Raw genomic sequence first — 11,829 nt, forward strand, 5'->3', positions numbered from 1 at the left:
GAAGAAAACTGTTTCCTGAAAATTGTCTTCTGACTTCCACATGCAAGTCCCATCTCTAAAATAACGAGAGAGAATAGATTTATTTTAAAGGCCCAACTTTAAATCATACCATGGTCTGTGTTGTTCTGATACACCATCTTAGAAAACCACCATGTGCAACTGTCCAAGGGAGCTTCCCACTCTCATACAGGGGCACTTTTGCAAACAGGGAAACAGCTCTGGAGTGTAGCACCACAAATGTGTGCAGTGCCCGAGGTGCTTGACAAAAGTCTATCTGTCCACTGGAAAATGGTGTTGTTACAGTGAAGCGCTACTAGTATATGTAGCCTGGGTCTTGCAAATGGTGTTCCTCGGTGAGCAACTTTAGGATCCAAGAAGAGTTGTCCTTGTCAGCACTAGGTTAATTTGAGTAACAGCTTAGTGTTGGCATTAGCTGGCTTCCAGTCGGTGTGTCCCATGCAGAGCCAGAAAATATCACAAGCTCCTACACAGAGAAAGCGGGAAACCCTGGAGAAGGTTCAAGTAAAGGAAATGTTTCTCCCAACCTAAAGCATGATATAGCATGGGCATGAGTGTGTGCTGGGAGATCCAGTGGCTTGGGTAGGAGACCTCCCTCTGCTATGCAGACAAGTCTAGTCCTACAGAGGAATCGACAATGATACTCTTATTCAAATCTCAGTGGAACATAGCCGCTCACTACAATAGACACATTCCTTTCCTTTCTGGTCTTATTCAGTAGTCCCAGTATTTAGCTGGCCACTGTATTGTTGGCTTAAGTTGTGGGGAGGGGCAGTTCAGCAGTCCTGCAAGCTGTGTGCCCTCTGGAGAGCAGGCCCTTTCAAGGGCTCCCAAGCACTATTTGTGTATTACATAGTCCTGTGATGTGGACAAATATGCAGCACAAAATGTCCCCAGCCCAGTGCTTTGAGGATTCAAGCAACTGCACACTTAGATTCTGAACTATAGTCCAGGATTTGTGGGCACTGATGGTAGATGGACGACAGAAAGCTAGGTGAGTAAGGATGACACTGAGCTCTCCAGGGTCCCTGAGAAGCCCCTGCTGTTAAGGATGATAGTCTTCTGATTTAGCATACACTTTGTCTTTCAGTTTTTGAAGAGCCAGAAGACCCCAGCAGTAGATCCTTTTTCTCAGAAATAATCTCGTCTATATCTGATGTCAAGTTCAGCCACAGTGGTCGGTACATGATGACCAGAGACTATCTGTCGGTGAAGGTATGGGACCTCAACATGGAGGGCAGGCCTGTCGAGACCCATCAGGTACATGAGTACCTACGAAGCAAGCTCTGCTCCTTATATGAGAATGACTGCATCTTTGACAAGTTTGAGTGCTGCTGGAACGGTTCAGACAGGTGAGGCTGCCAGGGTCATACCATGCTGGTATCTAGAAGTGCTAGTTCCCTCAGGATCTCTAGTAAGCCCCTCAGACTGAGTGCTGCCAAGAAGGCCATCTCAGTTGCAGAATGTTGATGTGATTGTGATCCCCTTTTATTTGTTCCATGATGTATCTCAGGGTAAAGGATTACATAGATAGGTAAAACGAAGGAAGCAGGAAGTCATTTATCAGTTCAAAAGGCCACCATTCAGTTTGCCTCTGTTTCCAGAGGTTTAAGAAATGGGCTTCAGGCTACAGCCCTCCTGTGCACTGCTCAGTGCAGTCTAAGGCTACATCTTTTATCTCATGCTCATTCTGTACAGATCACACTGATCACACTGCTTTTAGTGCTGCTGAAAAGTCTTTGAAATCATCCCAAAAAAAGTCATGTTTCAGATGATTCTCTTAGATCATCATTTTGTAGAACTTTTGAGAATTTAAGTGACTAGACACTAAAAGCCCTTCTAACACAAATGGCTTGGGATATAGTGGCACAGTCTACATTTGGGTGCTACACCACCAATTCAAGGCTAGCTTATGCTATGTAGCAATTGATTCCTGTCTCAAAACTGTCTAATACCTAGAAACATTAACTGTGGTACAAGAACTCCTTTAAGTAATAATTGAGCTCCCACACTGGAATTTCTGCATCTTGGCCCTAAATGCTCATCCCTACAATATGTGTCTGTTTCTACCCTTGCAGACCTTTGAGGTCTGTCCTAGCTGCATGGGGTGGAGACCTCACACTGAAGGGCTAAATGCTTGCCTAGGGGCAGAGCATCCTTGCACAAACCTGTCCCTGGAGTGCTCAGGCACTAAGTCTGGCATTGCAGCCAACTTATCATGAACCTGGAATATCCCCTGCTTTTATAATAAGCAGGCTATATTTAATACCTTCTTCCTTGAGGTTCCCAGGTAGAAAGCATTCATGAGTCTTTCAAAAATGAAAAACATGCAAGGCTGCTTCACAGTGTGTGTCCTGTTACCCCACCCCCAACTCTCAGGACTCTTTCAGTGTGGAGTGAGTTAAGCAGCTTACAGGAAAAATTAATCAAGTATATTCAGGAAAATGCTGTCACAAGCAACAGAAACAATAGAATTTTTAAGAATCTGTCTTTTCTATTTATTTTTACTTTAATTGACAGGGTCTGATATATCCCAGGCTGACCTCAAACTCAAGATGCGTTACCTCACCCAACTTATGTGGTACTAGAAATCCAGCCCAGGGTTTCCTGCATTCTAGGCAAACCTGCCAACAAACTTAAACTTACATCCCTTTGTCCTCCACCCTTTTGTTTTTGTATGGGCTCTTGCTTTGTAGCTTGAAAGGCCTTGAACTCACAACCCTTTTATCTCAGCCTCCTGAGTGCTGGAATTAGAAATGTATACTACCTCACCTGATATAATGTTAACAAGTTCAAATGTAATAAGTATAGGGAGGAGGGGCACAAGCAATGGTTATAGTTTACATAGCTTTAATAGGATCTAGGAGACAGAGGCAGGTAGATCTGAGTTCAAGGTCACCCTGATCTACATAGTGACTTCCAGGCCAAGTAGAGCTACACAATAAGACCCTGCCTCAGAAAATAATGACTACTAGTTTGCTTTAAAAGTACAAAAGACTACAAGTGGGAGTGGTCAGAATAGAAAATAAAGTGCCAAGGAAGAATGAGGTCTAGTGGCATTGCCCTGCCTCCTGTAGTACTCTGGTAACAGCAGTGTGCTAGGAGGATTTTGCACATTAAAGACCAGAAAATATTCAGAAACCTTAAGTATCACCCAACCTGCTTAGTGACCACTGGAGAACAAAAGCTAAATTATCTATGTATGAACAGACTGGCCTGAATCACAGAATTAGTGACAGTACTAACGGTATAGCTAAATGGTAAAGCACCAGCAACACAAAAAGATCTGTGACTATTCAAAATATGACTGCAAGGGAGTTACATCCATTTGCTTTGAGAAGAAACTGCCTTTCTGGGAACAGTGAGGTGTCTTTCTAGAGGGTAGAATTTAACCATCTCAGAGATAACACATCCCCAAGAACATTCAAAGTTCTAGTATTGTTTGCTCAATCCATTCATTCCTACTATCTTCATCTTCTTGCCCAGAAGCTTCTCCCATGGGTCCCATTGATGTGAGTGTAGTCTTTGGTGTAATTTTGTCAGTGCCTGGCACCCTGCTATGAAGCACTGCCTTGCTGGGCTCCATCTGTTCTGCCCTGGGCAGGGGCAGACCTGACGCATGTTACCATGATTCTCTTGCTGCACTCAGGTGATGAGTAGGTCAGGAGGTGCCCACCTCAGTGCAGACCCTGTCTGTCTTTAATAAAGGACCCCTGCTGTTCAGTGTTTCAGTACACCAGCAGTTCACACCCTTGCTGTTGATAAGGTATCTCTTCCTGAGAAACACTTTTGGTTGCTTTATGCTCTCAATTCTTGTTGCAGTTACTATTTGCCTTTCATAAGCATTCATTCCATATAGAAATGAATTGGAGAGAACTCTAACGGATCCTCTTCTGCAAACTCAATCCTGCACACTCATTTCAGGTGCCGTGATTCTCATCTCCAGCCCTTCCTGTGTTTAAACAGTAGGTTTAAACGAACAAACAAGAATAGCTTATGTATAGGGTTCTTCTGAGTTTGGGGCAAGGTTAATCAGACTGCTAAAATATTTACAGGCATCTAGGAAGAGCCCTAAACAATGTAATAACTTGAAGGACTTGGGCATTATAAGACCACTTGCCATGTAGGAAAACTTGAGGTTTTCAGAGGAGAGGATAGATGCCATTGGTTGATTTTTTTTTTTAAACTTGCCAGGAAAGTCAGGGGGCAGTGTGAAATGTACTCGGTTTCAGTTTTGTTTTTTTGGTTGTTTTTGGGTTTTTTGTTTTGTTTTAAGGCAGTATTATGTATTGTGTAGCCCAAGCTGGCCTCTAACTCTGTATAAGTAAACATGTTGGCACGCAGCCCTATTCCTTGTACTTAGAAGAAAATCAGGAGTTTGTGGTTATCCTCTGCTACATTAGAGACAGACCAGCATGAGCTACATGAAATCTTGTCTGTAAAACATAAGACAATGGGGGGGGGGGAGTCCTCCCTGTATGGCAGCTGCTTATAATCCCAACAGTGGAAAATAATTCCCAACACTAGGACAACAGACACTGGATCTCAGGGGCAAGCTGGACAGTCTGATTCAGTGAGAAACCCTGCCTCAGTATGTAAAGTGGAGAGAAACTTCTCCAGCCTCATGCATACATGGGCACACATGCACTTAAACAACTTGGAAACAAAATACACATTCACTCTGACTCTTACGTGAGCTGTCTAGGTGGTAAGATTATAGATGTGTACTATCCACTGTACCTGGCTTTAAAAGGAACTTAGAAATTAAATTGGTCACATTGTTTGACCAGTTTTGACTTCAATTGTTGAGATGGTCAGGCTTATGGTAAACTATCAGTTAGTGACTATGAAAGATAGGGTTATGGGGGAAGGGGATGTAATTGGTTTTTCTTGGTGGGGTCTCCATGACATAAACCTTGGTGTCCTGGAACTCACTATGTAGACCAGGCTGGCCTCAAGCTGACAGAGATATGCCCGCCTCCCCCTCCCAAGTGCTCAGACAAAACTTGGACAAAATTTCCTTCCTTCTTCCTTTCTTTCTCCTACCCTGCTCTTCCCCCCTCACTTCCTCTCCTCTCCCCCTCTCCTACATTAGTTTAATTAGGGCGATGGAGTTCTTCTGTCCCCAGCCCCCATTTCAGACAGTTCACTACCTCCTATAAATAAGATCCACTGCTGGGTATGTGACACTCTTCTTCTGGCCTTCATTACAGCATTTTTTTTAATTTTCTCTCGAGACAGGGTTTCTCTGTATTGCTTTTGAGCCTGTCCTGGAACTAGCTCTTGTAGACCAGGCTGGTCTGGAACTCACAAAGATCCTCCTGTCTCTGCCCCCTGAGTGCTGGATTTAAAGGCATACTCCACCACCGCCCCTCTTCTGGCCTTCATAAGCACATATTTAAAATGATGGGTCCGTGACTTTTACTTGGACATGAAAATATGTAGGGTTCACTGGAGAAGGCACTGTATTTCTTCCCGGTAGTGTAGAAATTGGGGCTAGGGAGGGTCCATGCTTTATGTCATTGTACTGGGTGCTTCTTTCTCTGCTGGGTACTCAGTGTTCCCTCTCTCTCTTGAACAGTGCCATTATGACGGGCTCCTACAACAACTTCTTTAGAATGTTTGATAGAAACACTCGGAGAGATGTTACGCTGGAAGCCTCAAGAGAGAACAGCAAACCCCGAGCCAGCCTGAAACCCCGGAAAGTGTGTACAGGGGGTAAGAGAAAGAAAGACGAGATTAGCGTGGACAGTTTGGACTTCAATAAGAAGATCCTTCACACAGCCTGGCACCCCATGGAGAACATTATTGCTGTAGCTGCCACCAATAACTTGTATATATTCCAGGACAAAATTAATTAAGGAAACTGACTGGAGGACCAAGTGTTGTCTTGCATAGTTAAGCCGGTCATTTTCCCGTCAAAGAAAAGGCATTGTCCTCTCCATTGAGAATAGTGACGCACTTCCACCTCCCTCATAGACTCAGGAGAAGAAGGGGTCTCAGCTGGAGTCTTGGGAGAGATGAGTGCTGCTGCTGAAGGGAAAACCTACTCGAAGCTGAATTGGTGGACTGTGTTCAATAAAGGCCGTTACTCAAATGTATTTATTTAAGTCTGAGCCTTCCTTTCCAATTTATAGACCAAAAAACTAACATCTGAGAGGAAAAAAATCATCACATCTCTCTCCAGCTCTTCCCTCTATCTCTGCCATCCATCCCTGGGCCTTAACCTGGACATGGTGTGGCCACCACCCACAGTCCTCTCTGGCCCTGAAGCCCCAGTGGGCTGCATCACCACTGGTGCAAGGATATGCCCGAGCAGGCTCAGGCAGCTTTACTCACCCACTGTACCTGCTGTCACACCTTCTGTGGAGCTACTTAATAAACACAAGACACTGTGAAGTGTTTTTAAACCCAGATGGCATCGCAGTTCTTTCTTTGTTTCAATTGAGTTTGTACAGAACTTCAGATTCTAAATGTAACTATACGAAATTGCCACTTGGTTTCTGTAGAAACGTCATCTTGGAAAGCCATAATCGGGTTTACCTCTGAAAAAGAAAATTACATGGATGAGCAGCAGAATTTGCTGCTATCAGATTAACGCCTATGTTAAAGTAGACCCCAGGGGCACTATGAATAGTGCATTTACTTTTTTTTTTTCAAGTACTTTGAAGAACACATACTTTCAAAATATTGCTAAGATTATATGGGTGCCAGACATCTTGGATCTCAGGATCAAGATTTGCATGACTTTAATCACAGAGGCAGGTGGACTCAGAAGTTCGAGGCCAGCCAAGGCTACACAAACCTTTTTTTAAAAAAAGTCATAGTCAACCAATGATTGTAGGGAGGGGGCTGGTTCTGCTAGGTTAATGGCACATGCTCCTAATCCCAGCACACTGGAGGCAAGAACATAGCTAGGTATAGTGGCACAGGCTTTTTTTTTTTTTTTTTTTTTGTCCCAGAAATAAGGAGGCGAAGATCTCTTGAGTTTGAGTCCACCCTGGTCTACTTAGTGAGGTAGCTGTCATTAAAAAAAAAATGTCCTGGATCTTGATTGTGGCAGTTTACAGTGTCTGAAAGAATGCCAGGTTATAAGCATCAGTCCCAGTACCCAAGTAAAAATGGTCCTAATATAGCAGGACTGTTGGTGTGCCATCTGTTCTGCCAAATTTTAATATATTTTAGAAACTTTCCATGCAGTGCATGAATAGAGGTGAAGTGTGCAGCTTGTCTGATCTTAGCTGTCCCCTTGCTTTAGAGTGAGTGTTGTTGTCTTTCCCTCACAGGCCTGAACCTGCAGGGTCTTTTCCAAGGAGTCTAAGCTGTCTCCTGGCCTCCTGCATTGTTTGTAGTGTAGGCTAACAGGTGCTTTTGATGCAGTTAGTCTTGTCGAAAAGGACTCCTGACAAATAGGTACTCTGAAGGCTGTTTTTGTTCCCATACAAGATTCTTAACTATTGTAGCCCAGGTTGGCCTCAAACTTCAGACCCCTCTGTTTCATTGTCCCAGGCACATGTCACCATGCCTAGCCTAAAGAAAGTAAGAATCCTACAGTTTTCAAATTTAAATTGGTTGTTATTATTATATTCAAACTTGGAATGCCTAGCATTTCTCTACAATGTCCCCTTTAAGAAAGTGGTTTCTGTCAAATGTTGTACTGTGTTTCTGGGCTGATCTAGACAAGAAAAAAGCATGTGTATATGTCTTAAAAGGTAAGACAGGGAGGTCTTAGTATGTGGCTCTGGCCGGCAACTCATCACTGTGGAGCAAGCTTGTGTCAAACTATAGCAGTCTTAAGTGCCTCTGCCTCCCAAGTGTACCACTGTTTGGCATGTGTGTGGGATTGTTTTCTTTTGAGGCCAGGGCTCACTGCCTAGCCCTCCATAGCCTGGAACTCTATTTAATCCAAGTTAGCCTCAAACTCAAGAGAGCTTCTTGCTCCATAATGCTGGAATTAAAGTTGTGTACCACCACAACCACCCTATATAGTTGAACATGCATTTTTGCCTGAAGGAATGCAATCCACATGCATGGGAGGAGCAGCGATTTAAGGTCATTCACAGACATAAACAGTTAAGCCAACCTGGGGCTGACTACATGAGACCCTGGGGGGGATAGGGGTACCTAAATATGGTGGCAAACACCTTTGATCCCAGCACTCAGGAGGCGGAGACTGCTAGGTCTCTGAGTTCTAGCCAGCCAGCATTACATGGTGAGACCCTATCGTAATTTGTGTGGGCTAGCTAATGTGATGGCTAGCTGCTAGTCCTTAGATATTGCAGATAGAGAAAATACCCAAGATGTTGCAGAGTAGTCTTTCTTTGCATGCAGCATGGATGGGTGCTGGCTAGAGAAGTATAAGAGCAAAAGCTCCATTCTGGGGAGCTGGCTGTCTGCCCAGTGACAGTGAGGCTTGGGTGGTACAGGTAGCAGCATTTCTAGGGGCTCAGCAGTACTTGTAGGGGACTTGCTTCACCAAGGCAGTTCAAAGTCAGCTTCATCTACATAGTAAGTTCTAGGACAGCCTGGAGCCTTGTCTCAAAAAAATTAGGACACGACACAGGTTTTTTGTTTTTAGTTTGTTTTTAGGCTAGCTAAGCAGCAACAAGGAAATGGTTAGAAGGGTGATGGTGTCTCCAGGGAGAGCCAAAGTGGTCCTGCACAATGATTTTATATAAATTTTTCAGTAAAAAACATTTTATAATTGGAAGCTAGCCAGGCTGTGGTGGCGCATACCTGTAATCCCAGCACTTGGGAGGCAGAGGCAAGCAGATCTCTGTGAGTTGGAGACCAGCCTAGTCTACAGAGCAAGTTCAGGATAGGCTCCAAAGCTACAGAGAAACCCTATCTATAGACAGACAGATATTAAAATGGAAGCTAGTACCTAAATTTAGCTATAGCAAACAGGACCCTGTGCTATCAAAATGATGGGATTAGAACTCCTAAGAGAGTGTCATAAAGAGTGTTACACTGAAAAACAAAATCTTGGTGTGCAGGAGGAGCTTTACTCAAAAGCGTTTTGACTCTAGAATTTTGTAGCTGTTTTGAGACGATGAAATGAGACTTTGGTGGCAGTCCCGAGCTGATGAGTGACTGAAGGCAGCATGTTCACTCTGTAGTGCCCAGTTGTTTGAAAATACTTTAGAAAGTTTTTGATTTTCGCAAAGTTTGTGGTCTGACGTTGGGTCTTTCTTGCACATTTCAGGTGCCAGGTACTTAGGCACAAAACTGTCCCATCACTCAGACCTCATGCCATGGCTTGAGCAGCATGACTTCCAGCTCTTGTGGCTGGGGGGGCACTGTACAGACAATGGCCCTATACCAAATGTACCCTGAGAGGAGCACAGCCAAGACTGACAGGTAGTAGCATTGTTACACAGCAAAGGTTCAGTGACTTGTCTGGGCCAAATTCCATCGTCCCAGATTACTAGGTGAACTGGGTGTTGTAAAGCATGCCTGTACTTGGGAGGCTGAGACAAAAGGGTCACCATGAGTTTGATGCCAGCATGATACACAATGGAATCATACTTCTAAAAGGGTCTGGTTGGGGAGGGATAGAAAGTCTGGACACTGGCACAGACTTTTAATCCCAGTGCTCTGGGATGTAGAAGCAGGCAGATCTCTGTGAATTTGAGGTCAGCCTCATCTATGTTGTGAGTTTCAGAACAGCCAGGGCTACAGAGACCCTGTCTCAAAACAAACCCTTTTAGTCTGTTTATCTCAGGCCAGCCTCTACCTCACTATGTAAACCAAGGATGACTGAACCTCCTGTCACCACACTTGGTTTATGTGGTGCTGGGGATCATACCCAGGGCTTTGCAGTGCCAGGTGAGTACCCTGCCAGCTGAGCTACATGCCCCAGACCTTCTGTTATCACTTGCTTTGTTAACCAAGCTGGCTTCAACTTGTGATCTTACCATTTTCATATCCTAAGCACTAGAATTACAAGCAGGTGCCACCGCCACTCCCCAGTTTTAGAGGTGTGTTTTTTGTTTGTTTTTTGAGACAGGGTATCTACACACTCCTGGCCACCCTGAAATTCACTGTGTAGACCAGGCTGGTCTCAAACTCAAAGAGATCTGCCTGCTTCTGCCTCTGGAGTGCTGAGATTAAAGGTGTATATACCCATGCCCAGCAAAGATTCAGTTTTTTCTTCTTCTCCCCTTCCCTTTCCTCCTCCTCTCTCTCCATCCCTCCCTCTCTCTCCCTTTCTCCCTCCCTCTCTCTTTTTTTTTTTTTAAGACAGAATTTCTCTTTGTATCCCTAGCAGTCCTGGAACACTCTCTGTAGACCATTCTGGCTTCAAACTCTGAGATCTGCCTGCCTCTGCCACCCCCCACCCCAAGCGCTGGGATTAATTTGTCTTAATTTTTAAGGAAGAACTGTATAGACTTTGAGATCCTCAAAGGATCTTCAAAGGGGTAAGTAAGGTCTTTCCCTACTTCTGACCCTTGTAATTATTTTTTAGACAACCCAGTGTTAATTAAGGGATGCTCCACCTGTAACTTCACAGAACTTCTCCATTCTGTCCACAGCAGTTCAAGGACACAGCTCTGACAGGAGGGCATGTACCCCAGAACCTCCATTTCCAGGAACGTTCTGATGCTGCTGACGCATGACCACTGTGAGTAAAAGGCTCACTTTTTTGTTTTGCTGTGGATTAAATAGGTGTCAGAGAACACTCAGCTTCCCTGGTGTCAGTGTATCAGTGTCTCCCACAACCACACAGTGCTGGTTCTTAACCGTTCCTTGTCTAGGTGCACAGTGCATTCTTTCTTCTTGTCTTCCAGTCTCTTGTCTCTCACCATCTTGACAATTTTGAAGAGTATGGACAACTGATTCGTAGAACCCCCTTTTAATTTAGACCTGTCTGGTTTTGTCTAATGATTAAATTGCAACTGTGCATTTTAGACAAAAAACAAAAAGAAAACAACAACAAAAAGCCCTGATGTGGCCTAAGCATCAACCAGCAGTTAACATACCTACCAAGTTTCTTTAGCAAAAAGCTACAATTTCTGACTGAGCATGGGAAAAACACTAGAATATCTTTTTTTTTTTTTTTAAATTTAAGGGGGCTGGGTACATGTGTGGAGGTCAGAGACTAACTTGTAGGAATCTATTCTCCCAGGCCCAGGGATAGAACTCACCGGGCTTAGCAGCAAGCACCTTTATCCTCTAAATCATCCTGCCAGCCTCAGAAAATCTCTTCTTGCTTTCACAAGTTCACATTGTTTTCCATTGGTAAGTCAGCTCTGTGGTTTGCCTAGTGGTAATTTTCCACTCCCATCATCCCCTTTTGTATTAACTTCGAATTCTGTAAAGAGGAATGATCTCCTATCTGGCCAAACATGTATGGATTGAAGGGTACTTGCTTTATGGTGTGGGCAAAAAAGCATTATGTGGTCTTATCTCACAGCACACAAGGTTCACAGGGTCTCAGTTTAGCCAGCTGTGAGTCTGTCAGGATAGGCACACAGGTGTCTCCAACTCCCATGGTTACTATTTGAACTCTTCCTTTCTGGCAAGTTCCAGACTTATCTTCCCCTAATTGTTAACTTCCCCAGTGAGCCAGGCTTTTCTCATTAGGATGGCACTAAATGTAGGATCTACTGTTTATTGTCACTGTGTCTGGGGGTGCCCTAAGCAGAGTTGGCTGGATTCATTTCATCTTTCAAATATCAATAGATCCCACCATAGGCTTCAAGCAGTCTACTCTAGCCTGATTTCTTTGTAGAGCAGGTAAAAGACTGGGCTTTTATTACCCTTAACTTACTTCTTTACTCCACATTAATATCCAAAACCTAATTTCAC

The 11,829-nt window shown here is 44.0% G+C and overlaps 1 protein-coding gene across 1 annotated transcript in view; it reads left to right on the forward strand.

Moving 5' to 3' along the window:
- The window catches only part of Ppp2r2d (protein phosphatase 2 regulatory subunit Bdelta), a 33,572-nt gene extending 27,140 nt beyond the window's left edge, over nucleotides 1–6,432 (forward strand). Inside the window, exons 8-9 of the mRNA XM_051193242.1 lie at nucleotides 1,109–1,370; nucleotides 5,600–6,432. Coding sequence (XP_051049199.1) covers nucleotides 1,109–1,370; nucleotides 5,600–5,879 — 542 coding nt within the window. The 3' untranslated portion in view covers nucleotides 5,880–6,432. The remainder of the gene's footprint in view (nucleotides 1–1,108; nucleotides 1,371–5,599) is intronic.
- Nucleotides 6,433–11,829: the final 5,397 nt, after the last annotated feature.

The sequence above is a fragment of the Phodopus roborovskii genome, unplaced genomic scaffold (genome assembly GCF_943737965.1).
Source record: "Phodopus roborovskii unplaced genomic scaffold, PHOROB, whole genome shotgun sequence".
Classification (NCBI taxonomy): Eukaryota; Metazoa; Chordata; class Mammalia; order Rodentia; family Cricetidae; genus Phodopus; species Phodopus roborovskii.